The sequence below is a fragment of the Petromyzon marinus genome, chromosome 80, assembly GCF_048934315.1.
Source record: "Petromyzon marinus isolate PM22_M1 ecotype Great Lakes invasive population chromosome 80, UKy_Petmar_22M1.pri1.0, whole genome shotgun sequence".
Classification (NCBI taxonomy): Eukaryota; Metazoa; Chordata; class Hyperoartia; order Petromyzontiformes; family Petromyzontidae; genus Petromyzon; species Petromyzon marinus.
The window spans coordinates 9,961,946-9,987,476 of NC_133746.1; the positions used below are offsets into that span (position 1 = coordinate 9,961,946).

Consider the following 25,531-nt stretch of genomic DNA (forward strand, 5'->3'; position numbering starts at 1 on the left):
CACTGTAAGCGTGAACAATCAATCAAGAACTGAAATGATTTATCAAATCTTTCCAATGATTGCTAAGATAGAATCCATCTTCTCGGTTGAAATTGTCTCTGTGTTTGTATATGTGGATAGCCTCATGAACGAATCTCTCATGGAAGCCAGATGGCTTACAAAGAACCTCCGTCTTGGAAAAGTCAATGGCATGTAAGCCTACTGAATTAGAACAATGATCTGCTACGGCCGAGGTGTTGGTCCTACCGTGTTTAAGGTCTGCTTTATGTTCACGAATGCGGTCCGAGATATGGCGTTTGGTTTCTCCAATGTAACTACTACCACAGAGGCAACTTAGTTTGTAGACACCAGGGTATTGTATGTCCGGAATCACATCTTTTACAGACGGAACCAGATCACGGATTTTATGTAATGTGTTGAAACGGACCTGGATCTTGTGTTTATTCAAGATTTTGGAGATCTTTTTTGTGATCCCAGCAATGTAGGGTAAAGTGATGGTTTTGAAAGGCTCCTCAAGAGGGTTCTCCTTCATGGTTTGAGTGATAGCTTTGCGGATTGTATAGTCGGAGTAACCATTAGCCCTAAGAGCTTGGTGTACGTGCTTGTGTTCACTGCTTATGTGTTCCTGGTCGGATATGCATTGGGCTCTATGATACAGAGTCTTGATGAGAGAATTCTTCTGTGATGGATGGTGGTGGGAATCCGGTTTCAGATAAGCATCCGTATGGGTAGCTTTCCTGTAGACAGAGTGGCTCATTGAACCATCAGGTCTCTTTTTAATTAGGACATCCAAAAAAGGTATCTTGCCATCTATTTCGACTTCCATGGTAAATCTGATGGCTGGGTGTATGGAATTGATGTGGTCGAAGAATTGGTCTAGAGCAGGCCGGCCATGTGGCCAGATGACAAAAGTGTCATCCACGTACCTCTTCCATAAGGTTGGGCGCAGAGTGGCAGTCTGGATGGCGTCAGTCTCAAATTTCTCCATGAAAATGTTAGCTATAACTGGAGAAAGGGGGGAGCCCATTGGGGTGCCCTCAGTTTGTTTGTAGAAAGTTCCATTCCAAGTGAAGTATGTATTGGTTAAACAGTGTCTCACCAGGGGGGGTACCTCAGTGTTTAGTCCTTGATGAACCAAGTCTTCAATGATTGCAATGGTGTCAGGTACAGGAACCTTGGTGAATAAGGAAACTACATCAAAACTGACAAGCAGGTCGTCTGGGGACAGGGAAATACCCTTGATTGTTGATACCAGGTGAGTAGAATTTTGTACCGCAGAGGTGGTCTTTCCAGTGAAAGGACGCAGGATTTCAGACAAATAACGAGCTAGTTTGTAGGTGGGGGAGCTGATAGTAGAGACTATGGGACGAAGAGGTGTATCAACTTTATGTATTTTTGGTAAGCCGTATAATCTTGGTGGCCTGGCAGCAGAAGGTTTCAACGAAAACTGTTTAGATTGATCAATTAATGCGGTTGAATCAGAAATTATTTTGTTGGTTTGTGTGACGAGGCTGTTGGTGGGATCTCTTTTTATTTTTGTATAACTACCATCGTCGAGTAATTCTTTAATTTTGTTGTTGTATTCTATTTTATCCATGATAACAGTAGCATTGCCTTTGTCAGCTGAGAGAACTACAATATCATTCCTCTTTTTTAATTTATATAATTCAAAACGCTCATCTTTGCTGAGGTTGCTAGCTGGCATCTTAGCGTTTTTGAGGGTTGCAGCGATTTCAGATCTTGCTACGTCTGCAGCGATGTGACCCAGGCCCCTGAGAGCAACGTCTACTTGGGCAATTATATCATTAACTGGTATGTGTTTAGGTGTGACTGCAAAGTTTAGACCTTTAGCTAAAACGGATTTCAGACCATCGGAAATAGAACTGTTACTGCGATTAATTACGACTTTATTAACGTCTAACTTTTTGGTGTGTGGGTCCGGTCTTTTGTTGAATAGGAGGTTAAATTTGGAAATCAGGTTTTCCTTACATTTGGTCGACATAGTAGCAGCTGAAGAGGCAGTCATATTGTCTACATGTTCCCAATCCGATGTGGACATTATTGCCGTCAATGATAAGTGTGATTTGTAGAGTGTCTTGTCTAACTGATCTAGTTCTGTGCGTATAAGTCTGATTTTTTCTGAGATAAGAGCTAAGCTAGTTTTGAAAAGAATTCGTTTCGCATTAGAAGAAGTTACAGTAGCAGAGGTGAGTGTAAATGCGATTGGTATTACCCCAGAGTCGCGGCATCTCTTCAGGAAGGTGAGAGACTCGATCAGCTGAGCTTTCTTATCCCGGAGTTTGTTGAAGGATCTTAAAGTTATGTGAAAACCCTCCCCGTAGAGGCGATTAAATTTTGATTTAAAGCTTAGCTCTTATCTCAGAAAAAAACTAAGAATATGAATTACTGCAGTCACGAAAGCTTTAAATAAAAAAAAAACATTCTCTGATATTAGAAACAAAAAACATTCTCTGATATTAGAAATAAAAAAACATTCTCTGATATTAGAAATAAAAAACATTCTCTGATATTAGAAACAAAAAACATTCTCTGATATTAGAAACAAAAAACATTCTCTGATATTAGAAACAAAAAAACATTTTCTGATATTAGAAATAAAAAACATTCTCTGATATTAGAAACAAAAAACATTCTCTGATATTAGAAACAAAAAAACATTCTCTGATATTAGAAATAAAAAAACATTCTCTGATATTAGAAATAAAAAACATTCTCTGATATTAGAAACAAAAAACATTCTCTGATATTAGAAACAAAAAACATTCTCTGATATTAGAAACAAAAAAACATTTTCTGATATTAGAAATAAAAAACATTCTCTGATATTAGAAACAAAAAAACATTCTCTGATATTAGAAACAAAAATCATTCTCTGATATTAGAAATAAAAAAAAAACATTCTCTGATATTAGAAATAAAAAACATTCTCTGATGTTAGAAATAAAAAACATTCTCTGATATTATAAATAAAAAAACATTCTCTGATATTAGAAACAAAAATCATTCTCTGATATTAGAAATAAAAAACATTCTCTGATGTTAGAAATAAAAAACATTCTCTGATATTAGAAATAAAAAACATTCTCTGATATTAGAAACAAAAATCATTCTCTGATATTAGAAATAAAAAAAACATTCTCTGATGTTAGAAATAAAAAAACATTCTCTGATATTAGAAATTAAAAAAAACATTCTCTGATATTAGAAATAAAAAAAACATTCTCTGATATTAGAAATAAAAAACATTCTCTGATATTAGAAATAAAAAAACATTCTCTGATATTAGAAACAAAAAACATTCTCTGATATTAGAAATAAAAAACATTCTCTGATATTAGAAATAAAAAACATTCTCTGATATTAGAAACAAAAAAACATTCTCTGATATCAGAAATAAAAAACATTCTCTGATATTAGAAACAAAAACATTCTCTGATGTTAGTAACAAAAAACATTCTCTGATGTTAGAAATAAAAAACATTCTCTGATATTAGAAATAAAAAAACATTCTCTGATATTAGAAACAAAAAAACATTCTCTGATATTAGAAACAAAAAACATTCTCTGATATTAGAAATAAAAAACATTCTCTGATATTAGAAATAAAAAACATTCTCTGATATTAGAAACAAAAAAACATTCTCTGATATCAGAAATAAAAAACATTCTCTGATATTAGAAATAAAAAACATTCTCTGATATTAGAAACAGAAAACATTCTCTGATATTAGAAATAAAAAAACATTCTCTGATATTAAAAATAAAAAAACATTCTCTGATATTAGAAATAAAAAAACATTCTCTGATATTAGAAATAAAAAAACATTCTCTGATATTAGAAGTAAAAAACATTCTCTGATATTAGAAATAAAAAACATTCTCTGATATTAGAAACAAAAAAACATTCTCTGATATTGGAAACAAAAAACATTCTCTGATATTAGAAATAAAAAACATTCTCTGATATTAGAAATAAAAAACATTCTCTGATGTTAGAAACAAAAAAACATTCTCTGATATTAGAAACAAAAAAACATTCTCTGATATTAGAAACAAAAAACATTCTCTGATGTTAGAAATAAAAAACATTCTCTGATATTAGAAATAAAAAACATTCTCTGATATTAGAAATAAAAAACATTCTCTGATGTTAGAAACAAAAAAACATTCTCTGATATTAGAAACAAAAATCATTCTCTGATATTAGAAATAAAAAAAAACATTCTCTGATATTAGAAATAAAAAACATTCTCTGATGTTAGAAATAAAAAACATTCTCTGATATTATAAATAAAAAAACATTCTCTGATATTAGAAACAAAAATCATTCTCTGATATTAGAAATAAAAAACATTCTCTGATGTTAGAAATAAAAAACATTCTCTGATATTAGAAATAAAAAACATTCTCTGATATTAGAAACAAAAATCATTCTCTGATATTAGAAATAAAAAAAAACATTCTCTGATGTTAGAAATAAAAAAACATTCTCTGATATTAGAAATTAAAAAAAACATTCTCTGATATTAGAAATAAAAAAAACATTCTCTGATATTAGAAATAAAAAACATTCTCTGATATTAGAAATAAAAAACATTCTCTGATATTAGAAACAAAAAACATTCTCTGATATTAGAAATAAAAAAACATTCTCTGATATTAGAAATAAAAAACATTCTCTGATATTAGAAATAAAAAACATTCTCTGATATTAGAAACAAAAAACATTCTCTGATATTAGAAATAAAAAAAACATTCTCTGATGTTAGAAATAAAAAAACATTCTCTGATATTAGAAATTTAAAAAAACATTCTCTGATATTAGAAATAAAAAAAACATTCTCTGATATTAGAAATAAAAAAACATTCTCTGATATTAGAAATAAAAAACATTCTCTGATATTAGAAACAAAAAACATTCTCTGATATTAGAAATAAAAAAACATTCTCTGATATTAGAAATAAAAAAACATTCTCTGATATCAGAAATAAAAAACATTCTCTGATATTAGAAACCAAAACATTCTCTGATGTTAGTAACAAAAAACATTCTCTGATGTTAGAAATAAAAAACATTCTCTGATATTAGAAATAAAAAAACATTCTCTGATATTAGAAACAAAAAAACATTCTCTGATATTAGAAACAAAAAACATTCTCTGATATTAGAAATAAAAAACATTCTCTGATATTAGAAATAAAAAACATTCTCTGATATTAGAAACAAAAAAACATTCTCTGATATCAGAAATAAAAAACATTCTCTGATATTAGAAATAAAAAACATTCTCTGATATTAGAAACAGAAAACATTCTCTGATATTAGAAATAAAAAAACATTCTCTGATATTAGAAATAAAAAAACATTCTCTGATATTAGAAATAAAAAACATTCTCTGATATTAGAAATAAAAAAACATTCTCTGATATTAGAAGTAAAAAACATTCTCTGATATTAGAAATAAAAAACATTCTCTGATATTAGAAATAAAAAAACATTCTCTGATATTAGAAGTAAAAAAACATTCTCTGATATTAGAAATAAAAAAACATTCTCTGATATTAGAAATAAAAAAACATTCTCTGATATTAGAAATAAAAAACATTCTCTGATATTAGAAATAAAAAACATTCTCTGATATTAAAAATAAAAAAACATTCTCTGATATTAGAAGTAAAAAACATTCTCTGATATTAGAAATAAAAAAACATTCTCTGATATTAGAAATAAAAAAACATTCTCTGATATTAGAAGTAAAAAAACATTCTCTGATATTAGAAATAAAAAAACATTCTCTGATATTAGAAATAAAAAAACATTCTCTGATATTAGAAATAAAAAACATTCTCTGATATTAGAAACAAAAAAACATTCTTTGATATTAGAAACAGAAAACATTCTCTGATATTAGAAATAAAAAACATTCTCTGATATTAGAAACAAAAAAACATTCTTTGATATTAGAAACAAAAAAACATTCTTTGATATTAGAACCAGAAAACATTCTCTGATATTAGAAATAAAAAACATTCTCTAATATTGGAAACAAAAACATTCTCTGATGTTAGAAATAAAAAAAACATTCTCTGATATTATAAATAAAAAACATTCTCTGATGTTAGAAATAAAAAAAACATTCTCTGATATTAGAAGTAAAAAAAAACATTCTCTGATATTAGAAATAAAAAACATTCTCTGATATTAGAAACAAAAAAAAACATTCTCTGATATCAGAAATAAAAAAAACATTCTCTGATATTAGAAACAAAAAACATTCTCTGATATTAGAAACAAAAAAACATTCTCTGATATTAGAGACAAAAAACATTCTCTGATGTTAGAAATAAAAAAACATTCTCTGATATTAGAAACAAAAAAACATTCTCTGATATCAGAAATAAAAAAAACATTCTCTGATATTAGAAACAAAAAACATTCTCTGATATTAGAAACAAAAAACATTCTCTGATGTTAGAAATAAAAAACATTCTCTGATATTAGAAACAAAAAACATTCTCTGATATTGGAAACAAAAAAACATTCTCTGATATTAGAAATAAAAAACATTCTCTGATATTAGAAACAAAAATCATTCTCTGATATTAGAAATAAAAAACATTATCTGATGTTAGAAATAAAAAAACATTCTCTGATATTAGAAATAAAAAAACATTCTCTGATATTAGAAACAAAAATCATTCTCTGATATTAGAAATAAAAAAAAACATTCTCTGATGTTAGAAATAAAAAACATTCTCTGATATTAGAAATAAAAAAACATTCTCTGATATTAGAAATAAAAAAAAACATTCTCTGATATTAGAAATAAAAAACATTCTCTGATATTAGAAATAAAAAACATTCTCTGATATTAGAAATAAAAAACATTCTCTGATATTAGAAACAAAAAAACATTCTCTGATGTTAGAAATTAAAAAAAACATTCTCTGATATTAGAAATAAAAATCATTCTCTGATATTAGAAACAAAAAAACATTCTCTGATATTAGAAATAAAAAAAACATTCTCTGATATTAGAAATAAAAAACATTCTCTGATATTAGAAACAAAAAACATTCTCTGATATTAGAAATTAAAAAAACGTTCTCTGATATTAGAAATAAAAAAAACATTCTCTGATATTAGAAACAAAAAAACATTCTCTGATATTAGAAATAAAAAAACATTCTCTGATATTAGAAACAAAAAACATTCTCTGATATTAGAAATAAAAATCATTCTCTGATATTAGAAACAAAAAACATTCTGATATTAGAAATAAAAAACATTCTCTGATATTAGAAACAAAAAACAATCTCTGATATTAGAAATAAAAAACATTCTCTGATATTAGAAATTAAAAAAAAACATTCTCTGATATTAGAAATAAAAAAAACATTCTCTGATATTAGAAACAAAAAACATTCTCTGATATTAGAAATAAAAAACATTCTCTGATATTAGAAACAAAAAACATTCTCTGATATTAGAAATAAAAAAACATTCTCTGATATTAGAAATAAAAACACATTCTCTAATATTATCTGCATTGTCTTTGAAACTGGTCGGTGTGGTCAATGCAGCAACGCGATTCCTTGCAAAAGGTTGCGCGCGACGTCACGCGATGACGTCACGCGCAACACCGCGGCGCGGGTCGAGACGTCGAAGCGTGAAAGCCACAGCGCGTGGTGACGTCACTGCCAGTATTCGCGTGCATGCTATGGCGTGGCCAGTGTCGTCATCTAGACGATTAGGGGACGTCCATAAATGACGTCACGCACCTATGGTGGGGGGGAGGGGTCACACATTTGTGACGATTTGTGACGAGGGGGGTGGGTTTGAGAAATGTGACGTCATATCAAAATGCGCAAATTTAAATAAATATAGACAACACGCTCTACTTAAATTTTTATTTAAAGCTTTGGTGACTGCAGGAATTCATATTCTTGGTTCTTTCGGTAAAGTCACCACCACGTTAGAAGGGAAACAATAAAATAATACAAAATATAAAACAATAAAATTCTCACGACGTATCGACTGCAACACAAGCAATCAATCATCAGGTGTGAAAACCTGATGATGAAAATTTGAAAATGTTCTTGCTGTGGTTTTCACACCTGATGATGATTGCTTGTGTTGCAGTCAAAACGTCGTGAGAATTGTATTGTTTTATATATTTTGTATTATTTTATTGTTTCCCTTCTAACGTGGTGACTTTACCGAAAGAACCAAGAATGCGTTCTACTTAATTAAAGAGACTTTTAAGTAAATATTTTCTCCTACAACATCAGAATGCAGCGCCACATTAAATACGCACTACAATGGCAATAGTTTAAAGCGATTTGGAGCATGTTTTATTTTGGGGGGTGGGGGCAGAGCTTTATGACGTCATATTTGAGGGGGGGCGTCTGACTTTTTGTGACGCCGTGTGACGAGGAGGGGGGGGGTCAAAAATCGTCCAAAATCGCGTGACGTCATTTATGGACGGCCCCTTATCTGAACCGGTCTCTGGGCATCCCCTAGGTCAACTCGGCCTTAAACAATTAGTAGCTGCTGTAGCGGCGGTGTGTAGCAAAAATCGCCACTGGGAGGGGGGGGGGGGCAGGGAGGGAGGGGAGACAAAGGCGGCCGGGCATGGTGCTGGCCAGGCCCCCCCTCGTGTGCCACTGTGCCGGTACCAGTGTCGGATTCCAATGTGGAACAAAACGATAATTTATTTTTGCTAATGGGTAGTAAGTGTGTATTTCCTGATTGCTTATGCCTCAAAAGTAGCGACAATGGCTATTGTAGTGTGTAGGAATCTCCTGGTTACACCAGCAGCCCACAAGGGGATTATTGTGTCCGTCAGTCGTGCATCAAAAAATGGGATGGGTGGGGAGGGGCTGGGTGGGGAGGGGCTGGGTGGGGAGGGGTTGGGTGGGGAGGGGCTGGGTGGGGAGGGGCTGGGTGGAGAGGGGTTGGGTGGGGAGGGGCTGGGTGGGGAGGGTGGGGCTGGGTGGGGCTGGGTGGGGAGGGGCTGGGTGGGGCTGGGTGGGGGGTGGGAGGGGTGGGGCTTGGTGGGGAGGGGCTGGGTGGGGAGGGGCTGGGTGTGGAGGGGCTGGTCACCCCGTGGTGCCCTTATAAAACTCAACGTTTTACTTACTCACGCCGGCTTGTGCCCGCCCTCACAGTCGGGCATATTTGCGGAATACACCACGTGGTGCCGCCCGTTGACCCTGGCCATTGACCGAGCAACCCAACGTTCCTTACCAGCTCCCTCCGCAGGAGAATGTTTTATTACCCACAAACTTTGCTTGTGACCAGGGGCCGTCCATAAATGACGTCACGCGATTTTGGACGATTTTTGACCCCTCACACCCCCCCTCATCACACGGCGTCTTTATATTCTAATGTAAGGATGAGAACGTGAAATATGTTAATGTTTTACTTATTAAAATGTTTCTTGGTGTGGTTTTCACACCTGATGATGGTTGCTTGTGTTTGCAGTCGAAACGTCGTGAGAATTTCATTGTTTAATAGTTTTATTATTTTATTGTTTCCCTTCTAACGTGGTGACTTTACCCGAAAGAACCAAGAATATGAAACTGAGCAATCAAACATGGAACAATTGTTAAGTGAAATAAATAAAGTTAGAATAATATAAAGTAATAAAATTGCAATAAGGCTTTTCAAATCGCAATAAATCGCAGCCTTTGCGATTTACTAATCGCATCGTTTCAAATTACGATTTCGATTTTTAATCGATTAATCGTTCGGCCCGACTTCATCGGTGCTGCTCGCTAACAGCACTTGCCCCTGCAGTCTGTTAGAGGCTGCACGGGGGATCTTTGTCTGTGTCTGTGTGTGAGGTGCCAGCTAACAGCACTTGCCCCTGCAGCCTGTTAGAGGCTACACGGGGGATCTTTGTCTGTGTCTGTGTGTGAGGTGCTAGCTAACATCACTTGCCCCTGCAGTCTGTTAGAGGCTACACGGGGGATCTTTGTCTGTGTCTGTGTGTGAGGTGCCAGCTAACAGCACTTGCCCCTGCAGCCTGTTAGAGGCTACACGGGGGATCTTTGTCTGTGTCTGTGTGTGAGGTACTCGCTAACAGCACTTGCCCCTTCAGTCTGTTAGAGGCTGCACGGGGAATCTTTGTGTCTGTGTGTGAGGTGCGAGCTAACAGCACTTGCCCCTGCAGCCTGCTAGAGGCTACACGGGGGATCTTTGTCTGTGTGTGAGGTGCTAGCTAACAGCACTTGCCCCTGCAGCCTGTTAGAGGCTACACGGGGAATATTTGTCTGTGTCTGTGTGAGGTGCTAGCTAACAGCACTTGCCCCTGCAGCCTGTCAGAGGCTACACGGGGGATCTTTGTCTGTGTCTGTGTGTGAGGTGCTAGCTAACAGCACTTGCCCCTGCAGTCTGTTAGAGGCTACACGGGGGATCTTTGTCTGTGTCTGTGTGTGAGGTGCTAGCTAACAGCACTTTCCCCTGCAGTCTGTTAGAGGCTACACGGGGGATCTTTGTCTGTGTCTGTGTGTGAGGTGCCAGCTAACAGCACTTTCCCCTGCAGCCTGTTAGAGGCTACACGGGGGATCTTTGTATGTGTCTGTGTGTGAGGTACTCGCTAACAGCACTTGCCCCTTCAGTCTGTTAGAGGCTGCACGGGGGATCTTTGTGTCTGTGTGTGAGGTGCCAGCTAACAGCACTTGCCCCTGCAGCCTGTTAGAGGCTACACGGGGAATATTTGTCTGTGTCTGTGTGTGTGAGGTGCTAGCTAACAGCACTTGCCCCTGCAGCCTGTTAGAGGCTACACGGGGGATCTTTGTCTGTGTCTGTGTGTGAGGTGCTAGCTGACAGCACTTGCCCCTGCAGCCTGTTAGAGGCTACACGGGGGATCTTTGTCTGTGTCTGTGTGTGAGGTGCTAGCTAACAGCACTTGCCCCTGCAGTCTGTTAGAGGCTACACGGGGGATCTTTGTCTGTGTCTGTGTGTGAGGTGCCAGCTAACAGCACTTGCCCCTGCAGTCTGTTAGAGGCTACACGGGGGATCTGTGTCTGTGTGTGAGGTGCTAGCGAACAGCACTTTCCCCTGCAGTCTGTTACAGGCTACACGGGGGATCTTTGTCTGTGCCTGTGTGTGAGGTGCCAGCTAACAGCACTTGCCCCTGCAGCCTGTTAGAGGCTACACGGGGGATCTTTGTCTGTGTCTGTGTGTGAGGTACTCGCTAACAGCACTTGCCCCTTCAGTCTGTTAGAGGCTGCACGGGGGATCTTTGTGTCTGTGTGTGAGGTGCCAGCTAACAGCACTTGCCCCTGCAGCCTGTTAGAGGCTACACGGGGAATCTTTGTCTGTGTCTCTGTGTGTGAGGTGCTAGCTAACAGCACTTGCCCCTGCATTCTATTAAAGCTACACGGGGGATCTTTGTCTGTGTCTGTGTGTGTGAGGTCCTAGCTAACAGCACTTGCCCCTGCAGCCTGTTAGAGGCTACACGGGGGATCTTTGTCTGTGTCTGTGTGTGAGGTGCTAGCTGACAGCACTTGACCCTGCAGTCTGTTAGAGGCTAAACGGGGGATCTTTACCTTTGTGTCGGGATATCAAACAAAAAAATGTCCTCGTGGTGGGCGTCGTCGAGACAATGACGTCATATGCGTGCCCCCACATTGAACATGACGCCTCGACCGGAGGTGACGGAAAAACAAATGACGTCACCCCCGCTCGTCGTGACGTCATGCAGATGAACGACTTCCTCACCCGAGACGTCACACGCCGCCTCCTCCTCACCACCGCCACCGTCTGCCTCCACGGATTGGTGAAGTATGGTCAACCACCACCCACATCACCCCCCACCACCACCACAGCACCACCACCACCCACACCACCACCACACAGCACCACCACACAGCACCACCACACAGCACCACCCACACCACCACCCACACCACCACCAACCCCCACATCACCACCCGCACCCACAAAGATAAAGATCCCCCGTGTAGCCTTAACAGACTGTAGGGGCAAGTGCTGTTAGCGAGCAGCACCTATGAAGGCCGGAACGGTACACGAGGGGGTAGGTGGTCAGCACCACGCCCGGCCGCCTTTGTCTCCCCAGTGGCGATGTTTACTGCACACCGCACCAGGTACTCATTTGAGGCTGAGTCGACCTAGGGGGAGGCCCAGGACCGGTTCAGATAATCGTCACCGGTGGTGTTGGCCGTGAGCGGGAATCGAACCCGGGTCGCCAGGTTCATAGCGCAGTGTAGCGCTACACCGCTACACCACCACCACTACCACACACACCACCACACACCACCACCACCCACACCACCACCCACACACACCACCACCACTACCACACACCACACACACCACCACCACACACACCACACACACCACACACACCACCACCATCCACACACACCACCACACACACCACTACCACACACCACACACACCACCACACACCACACACACTACCACACACCACACACCACCACACACACCACCACACACACCACACACACCACCACTACCACACACACCACCACACACACCACCACACACACCACCAACAACAACACAACAACCGCCATTCGCCACTAAGTGGCGGTGACGTCACCACGACGCTTGTGCCAGGCCATGTGCACCCTGAGGCCACGTGAAGTGTCGAACGCCCGCTGGCAGGTCACGGGGCAGACCCAGGTGCCACAGGTCGACTGACTGAGATGACTGGCTGATGCACCACCTGTGCCCCCTACTGTGCCAACCTGCTGTGCTTTAGCCACCCGGCGCGCCGCTCGTTGTTGTGAGCGTCGCTCCTCCGCCCTCCGTTGTTGTTGGAGGGCGACTACCTCCAACTGCCCAGTAGCATCCTTCACGAGCCTCCTCCACAGAGGTCGATCTTGACACCGCTGGTACCAGTCATCGGCAAGTCCACTCAGCTCCACGTCCTCCTGTACCACATCACTCCATCTCTTCTCTAGCCCGTGCCGCGCCCGCTTAGCCCCCTCAATCCGGCCGAACAAAAGCTGTTTCGGCATGCGTTGGCTGGGCATGCGGGCTACATGACCCAGCCATCGCAGCCTTGCCCGCCGGAGGAGCTCACCGATGGGACCTTGCCCAGATCTTTCAAGGATTTGTGAGCTCCTCACACAATCCAGTCTGGTTAAACCCAGGATGGATCGTAGGCAGGCCAGCCTAAATGTTTCTAACTGGCGAAGATGTTCCATTAGGGGAGTCCACGTTTCGCAAGCTTAGAGAAGGGAGGGAATGACCGTGGCCGAGAAGGCCTGAAGCTTAGTGCGGAGCGACAGACCAGGTAGCTTCCACACAGCATTACGCAACCGATTAAAAGATATTGCCGCTCGACTGATTCGGAGTGAGACCTCTGCTGTTAAACTTGAGCCAGTCATAAGCACACTACCCAGGTATGGGAAACTCTCCACTCTCTCCACAACTGCCCCATCACCGATTGGGAGTTGTGGGGGTGGAGTGCCCGATGGTACAAAATACCCAGGCAGGTGCTTAGTTTTGGTGGGGCTGATGGTAAGGCCCCACCTCTTAGTGGCACGCTCCAGTCTCAGCAGCAGCGTCTCCAACTCCTCCTCTGACTGAGCAGCTATTACCAAATCATCAGCATACATAACGTGGTTGACCAATAGGGAGCCATCCCTTGACCGCACCCGGGCATCGATCAGCCTCCCATTATATCTGTACCATATGGAGATTCCCCCGGTACAGCTATTGAAGGCTTCACGAACTACGTGGTCAAAATAGATGTTAAATAATGTGGGAGCCAGAGGACATCCCTGTCGCACCCCAAGGTGTATAGGGAATGGCTCTGACTCCCGGCCACGTAGTTTTACCCGGGCCCGCTCACCATCATGAAGGTCCTTAATGATCGTGAGCAGAGGGTCAGGTACTCCAAAAGCACGAAGAACGACCCAGAGCCCAGGCCTACTGATGGTATCATAGGCCTTGACCAGGTCAATAAAGCAGAGATGTAGGTCTTGTTGGAATTCCCTACACCTCTGCTGTAGCAGACGGACAGAAAATATGGCATCTGTGCAGGACTGCCCTTTCCTGAAACCGCATTGGGGCTCCGCAAGCCTCTCCTCAGCGTGCCTGTCAAGGCGATGCTGAATAATCCTTGCCAGGACCTTTCCCGGCACACTGAGGAGTGAGATGCCCCTGTAGTTGTTACAGTCTGTGCGGTCCCCCTTCTTAAAGAGGGGGACCACCAGGGCATCCTTCCAATCCTGCAGAACCCGTCCAGCGGCCCAGACCGTTGTTATGATGTCATATAGGGCAGTCTGTGCACAAACGCCACCCTCCCTCAGCATTTCGCTTGGCAAATCATCTCTGCCCGCTGCCTTTCCTGGTCTCAGACTCCGGATCGCCTTCAGTACTTCCTCAACAGATGGCACCTCAGCCAGCCACTCACAGGGGGTGACTTCTTCCAATATTTGAGGCACCGCAGCCTCAGCAGGGTCATCCTCACTTTGTGCCACGATGTTTTCCTGGCTGAGGGATTTTCCCTCCCCCAGGACCTCACAGAAATGCGCAGCAAATCTGCAAACCTGTTCCTGGGGGTCGGAGATTGGATCACCGTTTTTTCCTCTAATGATGGTAATAGGTGTGGCGCTGCAGGTTACTTTTTTGATGGAGTTAAATAGAGATTTGTGATCACGGGCCACTGAGGCAGACTCCATCTCCTCAGCAACCCGCGACCACCACCCATCCTTACAGCGCCTCACGGCTCTCCGAACCTCCGAGCGAAGGCTGCGGTAAGCCTCCTCATTCTCTGACGTGGGATTCTGTAGCCGATGACAGTGGGCCTGTCGCTTTTTCTCAACCATCCTGAACACCTCCTCTGTCAGCCAGGGTCTCTGGGGAGGTCTGGACCGCGTACCCAAAGCAGCCATTGCAGCTGCATGAGTCACAGTCCTAAACCTCGCCCATTTACCCTCGACATCAGGAGGAGTCGGGGACGATGCCAATCCCAGCCGCAAGCGATGATGAAATTCTCGCTTGCAACTTTCATCAGATAACTGAGACCAGGCCACTTTAGGTCGGAATGGGGTCCTGGGTGTACACCCACCACCGGAGTGGAAGAATGGCAGGCGCATCTTACAGATGACTAGTCGATGGTCAGAGGGCAGATCAGCTCCACGGTAGGTCCTGGTGTCAAGGACATGGGCTCGCATCCGCTGGTCCGTCACTATGTAGTCCAGCAGATGTTCTTGCTTGGACCCGGCATGCATCCATGATGTTGTGTGGATGCGCCGATGCCGAAACAGCGTGTTGGTAATTACAAGCCCATGGGCTGCACAAAAATCTAGCAGCCTCCTACCGTTGTTATTGAGCTGATCTGGCCCATGCCCTCCAATCACTCCAGACCAGGTGCTAGTATCATGACCAACTCGGGCATTAAAGTCACCCAACATGATGACTCTATCCCGAGGGGCCACTTTAGCCAGCACCTGTGACAGGAGGTCATAGAAGGCATCTGACTCATCGGCTTTGCCTGCATCCCTCCACGGATGTTCATCTTCGGTGGGGGCATAAGTAACCACGACCACCATTCCTCGCCTCCGGTTGATGGGAAGTCGAGCCCAAAGTAGCCTGGGGCTTACAGCTTCCCACACCTCACCGCCACGCTCCCACGCCCCCTTCATTATTTTGTTCAAAAGAAGAGCCACACCCTGTTGTTTGGCAGTCTGCTGCCCCAAGTAGAGGACTGTCCACCCCTCATGGTGGCAGGAGCCAGAGCCGGTCCACCGGACCTGAATGCCGCATAGATCCAGGCGGTACCGGTCCAGCTCCCGACAGAGGAGTGGCAGCCTATCCTCCGCAGTGAGCGTTCGAACATTCCACGTGGCCACCCGTAGTGGCTTTTCGTTGTTTCTGGAGGAGCCCCGAGGGTGGATATTCAATCTCCTGGCTCCGCCAATTGGGGTTTGGCCAGGAGACGTCATAGACGCCTGGCCCCCCGGGGCCTCCGGCACAAGCTTATTAGTTACATATTTCAGTTTAACTCGTGGTTTCGTGGTAATTAATTGAAGGTGGAGGGGTTACCAGCCCCTCGCACCCGTCCAGAGCCCCCGTTTAGCCCCTGTGGTGGACACATATGCCATGAGGGGAGGAGCCAATCAAAATTGGATCTCCCCCCACAGCACTGTCCACGACAGAGTTGCCCGTCCGGCACCGCGAGGAGGTAGGGGGTTGTTTTGCCACACACACCACCACACACCACCCACACCACCACCACATGCACACGCGTGTGCACGCACAGGCATGCACACACACACACGCATCAACACAAATACACAGACAAAGATCCCCCGTGTAGCCTCTGACAGACTGTCGGGGCAAGTGCTGTTAGCTAGCACCTCACACACAGACACAGACAAAGATCCCCCGTGTAGCCTCTAACAGGCTGCAGGGGCAAGTGCTGTCAGCGAGCACCTCACACACAGACACAGACAAAGATCCCCTGTGTAGCCTCTGACAGACTGTCGGGGCAAGTGCTGTCAGCGAGCACCTTACACACAGACACAGACAAAGATCCCCCGTGTAGCCTCTGACAGACTGCAGAGGCAAGTGCTGTTAGCTAGCACCTCACACACAGACAAAGATCCCCCGTGTAGCCTCTGACAGACTGCAGGGGCAAGTGCCGTTAGCTAGCACCTCACACACAGACACAGACAAAGATCCCCCGTGTAGCCTCTGACAGACTGTTGGGGCAAGTGCTGTTAGCTAGCACCTCACACACAGACACAGACAAAGATCCCCCGTGTAGCCTCTGACAGACTGTCGGGGCAAGTGCTGTTAGCTAGCACCTCACACACAGACACAGACAAAGATCCCCTGTGTAGCCTCTGACAGACTGTCGGGGCAAGTGCTATCAGCGAGCAGCAGCACCTATGAAGGCTACCGGCACTGTGTCACACGAGGTTTGGTGGCTGGCTACCAGCACAGCGCCCGCCCGTCCGCCTTTGTCTCTCCTTCCCCCCCCCCCTCCCCCCCGGGTGGGCGATGTTTCATTTGAGACTGAGTCGACCTAGGAGAGGGCCCAGGACCGGTGCAGTTTCCATCACCGGTGCAGAGTGAACATCGTCCGGTGGGCGGAGAGACAAAGGCGGCCGGGCGTGGTGCCACCCACCTCATCGTGGGCCACGGTGGCCGGTAGCCTTCGATATGTGTCACAGCACTTGCCCCGGCAGGCTGTGACAGGCTACACGGGGGATCTTTGTCTTTTGTGATCCCCAAGGGTGCCCTGACCGTCATGGGTCATCCCCCTTTGCGAGTATTTCAAAATACAGAAATCGGTTTTACCCTTTCCGGTCACGATAACACGGTTTGCGTTAAGATGTTAAAACACCAAACAGAAACGTTGTTATTATTCTTAGTTCTTTCGGTAAAGTCACGTTGAAGGGAAAGAACAATAATAAAATATATATGAAACAATATAAAATATATATTTTATTATTTTGTTGTTTCCCTTCAACGTGACTTTACCGAAATAACTAAGAATATGAATTACTGCAGTCACGAAAGCTTTAAATCAAAATTTAGAAACGTTGTTGTAAATAATCGTGTCAATGCGTTTTAAGCACGCAGATACTTGCGGTGAACATGCAAACAAAAAAACATGGCCTGGTAGTGGATGATGATGCATTGTCATTGAAACTGATTGGTCCACACCAGAGACGGCTTTCTTTAGAGCCTGATCTCACTAACTGTATTTAGACCAGGGGTCTAAATACAGTTTCCAGTTTCGTTTATTTGGTATAGCCCCGTGTGAGCCATTCACCTCTTGAATCGGGTGCAACCGCAACAAACACAAAAACACAAACAAGAAAAACATCTTGAAGTGACTACGTGTGTGACTGTGCAAAACAGAAAATCCAGGACAAAAAACGGCAAAAAATATTCCAGAAAAAGCGTCGTGCACCACACCAACGCCGTGTGCGACAAATCCCAGTGGGATGCAAGTCAAACAACAACAACCACCACAAGACAACTTTAGATTAAGGCCATCAGTCTTAACTCCGTACTACAACAAACAAACATGACACCAGAGGTCTAACACCCCGCGCTATAAATATCCTGAAAGTGGCATTGTCTTTGTACTTCTTTGGTTCTTTCGGTAAAGTCACGTAGAATGAGAATAAAATAATAAATTGATAAAATAAAATAACACAATAATATTCTCACGACTTTTCGGCCACAACACAAGCGGCCTTCATCAGGTGAAGGGACGAGACTGTCTGGTAGGACAGCGCTGGAGTGAAAAAGCCACGTTCAGATCACGACCTTTAAGCTGTGTGAGAGGAAACAAAGCGCCTTGACAGAGGAATTAGCATATAATTTAGCATTGAAATGGCTGAGTGATTAGCTTGTGACTGGTCACAGAAATGGCTATGTTAAAAGTTAAAGCATACACATCCGCAGAGGCACCCCTTGACAAAGGAATTAGCATAGAATTTAGCATTGAAATAGCTAAGTTAAAGCATGCACATCCGCAGAGGCACCCCTTGACAAAGGAATTAGCATAGAATTTAGCATTGAAATAGCTGAGTGTCTTTGTACTGTTCGCCCTTTTCGGCGTTGTCCCCTGGTCCACATTTAAAATCGACGTCGCCAACGCGCTTTTCGGGAGCGTTTTGGCCACTGCCAGGGTCGGAGCCAGGATTTTGACTTTTTGGGGGGGTGGGCGGGAGAGCTGACTTCAATATTCTGAGACATCCAGTGTATGTTTTCCAATGGGCACCACAAATGTATAAAGCAAATTTTATTGGTGTTCTTGGTTCTTTCGGTAAAGTCACCACCACGTTGGAAGGGAAACAATAAAATAATAAAAATATATAAAACAATAAAATTCTCACGGCGTTTCGACTGCAACACAAGCAATCATCATCGGGTGTGAAAACCACCACGTTAGAAGGGAAACAATAAAATAATAAAAATATGAAACAATAAAATTCTCACGGCGTTTCGACTGCAACACAAGCAATCATTATCAGGTGTGAAAACCACCACGTTAGAAGGGAAACAATAAAATAATAAAAATATAAAACAATAAAATTCTCACGGCGTTTCGACTGCAACACAAGCAATCATCAGGTGTGAAAACCACCACGTTAGAAGGGAAACAATAAAATAATAAAAATATGAAACAATAAAATTCTCACGGCGTTTCGACTGCAACACAAGCAATCGTCATCGGGTGTGAAAACCACAGCAAGAAGAAAAATTTCCACAGCGAGAACATTTTTTCTTGCTGTGGGTTTTCACACCTGATGATGATTGCTTGTGTTGCAGTCGAAACGTCGTGAAAATGTTATAGTTCCTTGTTTTTTTCGGTAAAGGCACGTAGAAAAATAACATAATGGTGTACAACGTTTCCATTGCAACACAAGCAATCATCATCATCAGGTACAGAAGAGCTAAATTTACGAGAGAGAGGAGACGCGTAGCCGCAGATATATGCACAGACACAGATACAACGGGATACAGAGAGAGAGAAACGTGGGAGCACACTAAATCAAGCAGGTTTTTGCAAGATTTGTAAACCATATAACGCAACACAAACGGTCGGTCAAAAACAATTAACGCAAGGCCAGGTTGATTACGTTATTTCAAAGATTGCCAAATTGTAAGTTAAGTGTGAAATTTAAAATCTAAAAAAATATACAGACCGCATACACATATATAACACATCCAAGCAGAACGAGTTAGCACAGAGACACATGGAGAGAGAGACACAGGCACTGTGTGCCTGTCTCGCTCTGTACGCGACTTTACCGAAAAAAACAAAGAATAATTCCTGTAGTCACGAAAGCTCCAAATTCAAATTGTATTTTATATTTTTATTATTTTATTGTTTCCCTTCTACATGGTGACTTTACCGAAAGAGGCAAGAATATTAATCGCTGCAGTCACGAAAAGCTTTAAATCAAAATTTAATTTTAATTTGAACGCGGAGTTTATTAATAGGTCGGAGCCGCCGATGTGGCTAATAAGTTCGATAAGTTCAAAATGCTGCCGCTCAAGCAGCCTGCAGGACAGCAAGAGGTGGCAGCCTGCAGGGCAGCACACAAGGTGGCAGCACACGGTGGCAGCCTGCAGGGCAGCACACGAGGTGACAGCACAAGGTGGCAGCACAAGGTGGTAGCCTGCAGGGCAGCACACAAGGTGGCAGCACAAGGTGACACCACAAGGTGGCAGCACAAGGTGGCAGCCTGCAGCATTTTGCAGCAGCCGGATATCCGGTTATCCAGATGACCGACTTTCCCAAAATTTCAGGGGGGGCTGAGCCCCCCCCAGCCCCCCCTGTGGCTCCGCCCCCTGGCCGCTGCTATACATTTCCACGCGACAAGCCACGCGGTTGAGCCCGCCGTCATCTGCGATGGGCTGGTCGCCGCTTCTGAAAGAGAGAGAGCCGCTACTACGCAGCAGCTCAGCGTGGAGGAGGGGTGGGGGCCGGGGGGGGTGGGGGCCCTCACGTGGGCCCTCACGTGGGCCCTCACGTGGGCCCTCACGTGGGCCCTCACGTGGGCCCCCACGTGGGTAATGGTCAAAAATAGTTTCTGCCTCCACGCCGGCTACATGAACACCGGCCGTCCGTCCGTCCGTGTACTTTACCCTGCCCCCTCTCGCCGTACAGACGGTGATGGAGCCTTGCCCAAGCAAGACGCCGCCGCCGCCATCTCCTCCTCCGCAGCAGCAGCAGCATCAGCAGCAGCAGCAGCATCATCAGCAGCAGCATCATCAGCAGCAGCAGCAGCAGCGGCGCCCCTACGGCACCGACCGCCGCAGCAACCTGAAGGCCCGCGCCCGCGCCCACGCGGCCGAGAAGCCGTTCCAGTGCGGCGACTGCGGCAAGGCGTTCGCGCTGGCGGGCAACCTGCAGACGCACCAGCGCAGCCACTGCGACAGCGGCGGCGGCGGCAACAGCAGCAGCAACAACAACAACAACAACAAGCAGCCGCCGGCGACGCCGCCGCCGCCGGCGCCGCCGCCGCCGCCGCCGCCGCCGCCGCCCCCCCGCCAGGGCGGCCCCGGCGCCGAGAAGCCGTTCGAGTGCGGCGACTGCGGCAAGGCGTTCGCGGTGCCGTCGGGCCTGCGCGTGCACCGGCGCACGCACCGGGGCGAGCGGCTGTTCGTGTGCACGGTGTGCGAGAAGGCGTTCTCCCGCCTCGAGCACCTGCAGCGCCACCAGACGACGCACACGCGCGAGCGCCCGCACGCGTGCCCCGACTGCGGCCGGGCCTTCGCCCACGCCCACCACCTGCGGGGCCACCGCGCCACGCACACGGGCGAGCGCCCGCACGCCTGCGCCGACTGCGGCCGGGCCTTCGCGCAGCGCGGCAACCTGCGCACGCACCAGCGCGCCGTGCACACGGGCGAGCGCCGGCACGCCTGCGCCGACTGCGGCCGGGCCTTCGCGCAGCTCGGCAGCCTGCGGAAGCACCGCGCCGTGCACACGGGCGAACGGGCCCACGCGTGCGCCGCCTGCGGAAAGGCGTTCGCGCGCGCCGAGCACCTGCTGCGGCACCGCGCCACGCACACGGGCGAGAGGCCGCACGCGTGCGCGCAGTGCGGCCGGGCGTTCGCGCACGCGCACCACCTGCGCAGGCACCGGCAGGTGCACGCCGAGGAGGGCGCCGAGAAGGAGGAGGAGGCGGCGGAGGCGGCGGCGCTGGCGCTGAACCATCACGCGAGCGGCTGAGGCGCCGCGCTCCGGTGGCGTCCGCGGCAGGACGGCGGCTTTTCGCCAGGCCGTTCGAACGGAGGCGGCGGTGGTCGCCGCGCGGCGGTTTCGGATGCCCGCGGCCGCTTCTGCGGACCGTCTGGAACGCTCTCTCCCTTCCGGCGCGAGGGAGGCACCGGGAGCTTCGACGCACTTTGACGCCGTCGTCATCGTCGCCGTCGTCTAGATTGACAAACTCGTTTCTTCAGAACTGCTGCTGCTGCTGCTGCTTGTTGTTGTTGTTGTTGCGCGTTTAGTTCGTCGTCCTTGACACCCCCGCGCACCTCCGATTAGCCACGGTTGGCTTACGTACGGTGGTGCAAAAGAAGTGCAACCTACACATGCACACGAGGGCCCCCCCGTCCACGCTTCAGAGGGGGCTCTGGGGGGGGAGGGGAGGGGAGGGGAGGGCCCCCCCCCCCCCCCCCCCCCGAATCTTGACAAACGAAGGCCCGGTGCCAAATCATTTCGTCTTCAACGCGGGAACGCAAGTCGGGGATCGCGACGGGCGGCCATTTTGGCCGCTCGGTGCTTGCGCCGTTCGCTAAAAGCCGCGGGCCAGCGCGGTGAAGCTGTGGCCGGCGCCGCTGTGGCAAGGCCACCGCGTCGGCCAGGTGGCGGTGGCGATGATGAAGAAGATGGCGATAGCGATGGAAATGGCGATGATGGAGATGATGATGATGATAATGATGATGAAGATGACGTTGGCGATGATGATGAAGATGGCGTTGGCGATGATGATGGCGATGGCGATGATGGAGATAATGATGATGATGATGATGAAAATGCCGCTGGCGATGATGATGATGATGATGGCGATAACGATGGAAATGGCAGTGTCGATGATGGAGATGATGATAATGATGATGAAGAAGATACCCGTGGCGATGATGATGATGAAGATGGCGGTGGCAATGATGGAGATGTTGATGATAATGATGATGAAGATGGCGGTGGCAATGATGGAGATGTTGATGATGATGAAAATGCCGCTGGCGATGATGATGGCGATAATGATGAAGATGGCGGTGGTGATGATGGAGATGATGATAATGATGATGAAGATACCCATGGCGATGATGATGAAGATGGCGATGATGGAGATGATGATGATGAAAATGGCGCTGGCGATGATGATGGCGATAATGGAGATGATGATGAAGATGGCGGTGGCGATGATGGAGATGATGATGATGAAAATGCCGCTGGCGATGATGATGGCGATAATAATGGAAATGGCGGTGGCGATAATGGAGATGATGATGAAGATGGCGGTGGCGATGATGATGGCGATAATGATGGAAATGGCGGTGGCGATAATGGAGATCATGATGAAGATGATGATGAAGATGCCGGCGGCGATAATGATGGCAATAATGATGGAAATTTTAGTGGCGATGATGATGATGATGCCGGCGGCGATGATGGAGATGGCGGTGGCGATGACTGACAACGGATTGCTCCGCTCGCACCGTCGATCGAGCACTGATGGAGCACCGTCGCGGCTCTCCGGTGCGTTTCTCTAGGCCGTGCCGCGGGCCGTTCGAAACCATGTCTGACATTTCGCGTTAGGCGCCAAAATTTCGTCTACTCACGAGCCAATTGGTTCTTCGGGAATCAAATTGGTTCTTCTGCTTGAGGCTGTGCCCAAAGCGACGGCACTCCTTTTTAAAGAGATGTAGGCGCACGTAGAATCTGTACACTTGTTGGAGGGAAAAACGGTATCGGACGTGGAAAACTGTGTACGACAACGTTATTCAACGAAATAAAAACCACTATTTTGTATCACTTTCTGTGTCTGCATACGCATCTGCAATCGACGGACGGAAGTATTGTTAGGGCCACGAAGTCGAGTTTACACACTGGTCCTTACAATTACACTAAAACTAAAACAACTTCTTGTTAGTTTAACACGTAGGCTTTCGCGACCAATATCCATAATACAGGTTGGGGGGGTTTGGGGTGAGATGGCGTAAATATATTAATGTTGTGTCGTTAAACCCGCCACCACCCGACACAGCCAATTAGTAAGGTTTGTTACGTAAACAGAACGTGCCAATTCGTTACTAGTACAGCACTAGTGTATAGTGTAGTGTTTAGTAAAGCACTAGTGTATAGTGTAGTGTTTAGTAAAGCACTAGTGTATAGTGTAGTGTTTATTGTAGTGTATAGTAGTGCATAGTCAAGTGTATAGTGTAGTGTATAGTCAAGTGTATAGTGTAGTGTATAGTGTAGTGTTTAGTGTATAGTGTAGTGTTTAGTATAGTGTTTAGTATAGTGTTTAGTATAGTATTTAGTGTAGTGTATAGTGCAGTGTTTAGTAGTGTATAGTGTAGTGTATAGTGTAGTGTTTAGTGTCGTGTATAGTAGTGTATAGTGTAGCGTATAGTGTAGTGTAGAGTGTAGCGTATAGTGTAGTGTATAGTGTAGTGTATAGTAGCGTATAGTGTAGCGTATAGTGTAGCGTATAGTGTAGTGTATAGTAGCGTATAGTGTAGTGTATAGTAGCGTATAGTGTAGTGTATAGTGTAGCGTATAGTGTTAGTATACCACCCACCGGTTGTGTTGGAGAGCAAAGCCACAGCATTTACAATCGTGAGTACGGCGTTCCGTCAGCAACACGACATTTCACCAGGAACGTTTACTGTTCACCAGGTGAAGGCCGCTGAGCTTTGGGCTCTTGTTTGCGCGGCAACTTGGCCACACGCGGTGATCCAGGGCGAGAGCCGGCAAGGATCTGGACGGACGCAGAATAAACGACACAGCAAAAAAATGGGACGGGGTTTCGTTATCGCGGCGATTTGCGGCGGGGATGCGGAAGATCAAGGGAATATGAAGATATGCCGGACGAACGAGAGAGAGAGAAGATCATCACCGCCACCGAGGGATCATGAAAAGGGGGCCGTCCGTAAATGACGTCACGCGATTTTGGACGTCACGCGGCGTCACAGAAAGTCAGACCCCCGCCCTCCCTCAAATATGACGTCACAAAGCTCTGCCCCGCCCCCCTCCCAAAAAAACATTTCCGTTTCGAAAAAATACAATGCTTCAAATCGCTTTAAACTATTGTCATTGTAGTGCTGCGTATTTAACGTGGCGCTGCACTCTGATGTTGTAGGAGTGTTGTTATCACAATTAGTGTTGTTGTAACAATTCTGTATTTTGATTTAAAGCTTTCGTGACTGCAGGGATGCATATTCTTGGTTCTTTCGGTAAAGTCACCACCACGTAGAAGGGAAACAATAAAATAGTAAAAATATAAAACAATAAAATTCTCACGACGTTTCGACTGCAACACAAGCAATCATCATCAGGTGATGATGATTATTGCAATAATCATCAGGTGATGATGATTAGGTTATGATTATTATTGCAATAATAATCATCAGGTGATGATGATTGCTTGTGTTGCAGTCGAAACGTCGTGAGGATTTTATTGTTTTATATTTTTATTATTTTATTGTTTCCCTTCTACGTGGTGGTGACTTTACCGAAAGAACCAAGAATATATAATTCTATATTTATTTAAAGTTGCGCATTTTTATGTGACGTCACATTTCTCAAACACCCCCTCCCCCCCTCGTCACACATCGTCACAAATGTCTGACCCCACCCCCCCCAAAGGTGCGTGACGTCATTTACGGACGGCCCCAAATGACAGAATCTCGTCCGCAGATGTAGAAAGAGCAAAGAAAGCATCCGAAGAAGTGGAGGGCATGAGCGGGAAAATTACGAACAAGGGGAGGGACAGTGTCGGACTATTGTAGTAGCAAAAG

General features: G+C 45.1%; 1 protein-coding gene across 2 annotated transcripts; it reads left to right on the plus strand.

Moving 5' to 3' along the window:
- Positions 1-11,465: 11,465 nt before the first annotated feature.
- On the plus strand, positions 11,466-23,543 carry LOC116957670 (uncharacterized). 2 transcript variants are annotated; one of them, XM_076057333.1, is made up of 2 exons: positions 11,466-11,815; positions 20,670-23,543. In XM_076057333.1, the coding sequence occupies exon 2, from the start codon at positions 20,676-20,678 to the stop codon at positions 21,732-21,734; it is 1,059 nt and encodes a 352-aa protein (XP_075913448.1). In that variant the 5' UTR covers positions 11,466-11,815; positions 20,670-20,675; the 3' UTR covers positions 21,735-23,543. The 2 variants fall into 2 exon arrangements, with proteins under 2 accessions (XP_075913448.1, XP_075913447.1); XM_076057332.1 differs by having other exon boundaries at positions 11,466-11,810.
- Positions 23,544-25,531: the final 1,988 nt, after the last annotated feature.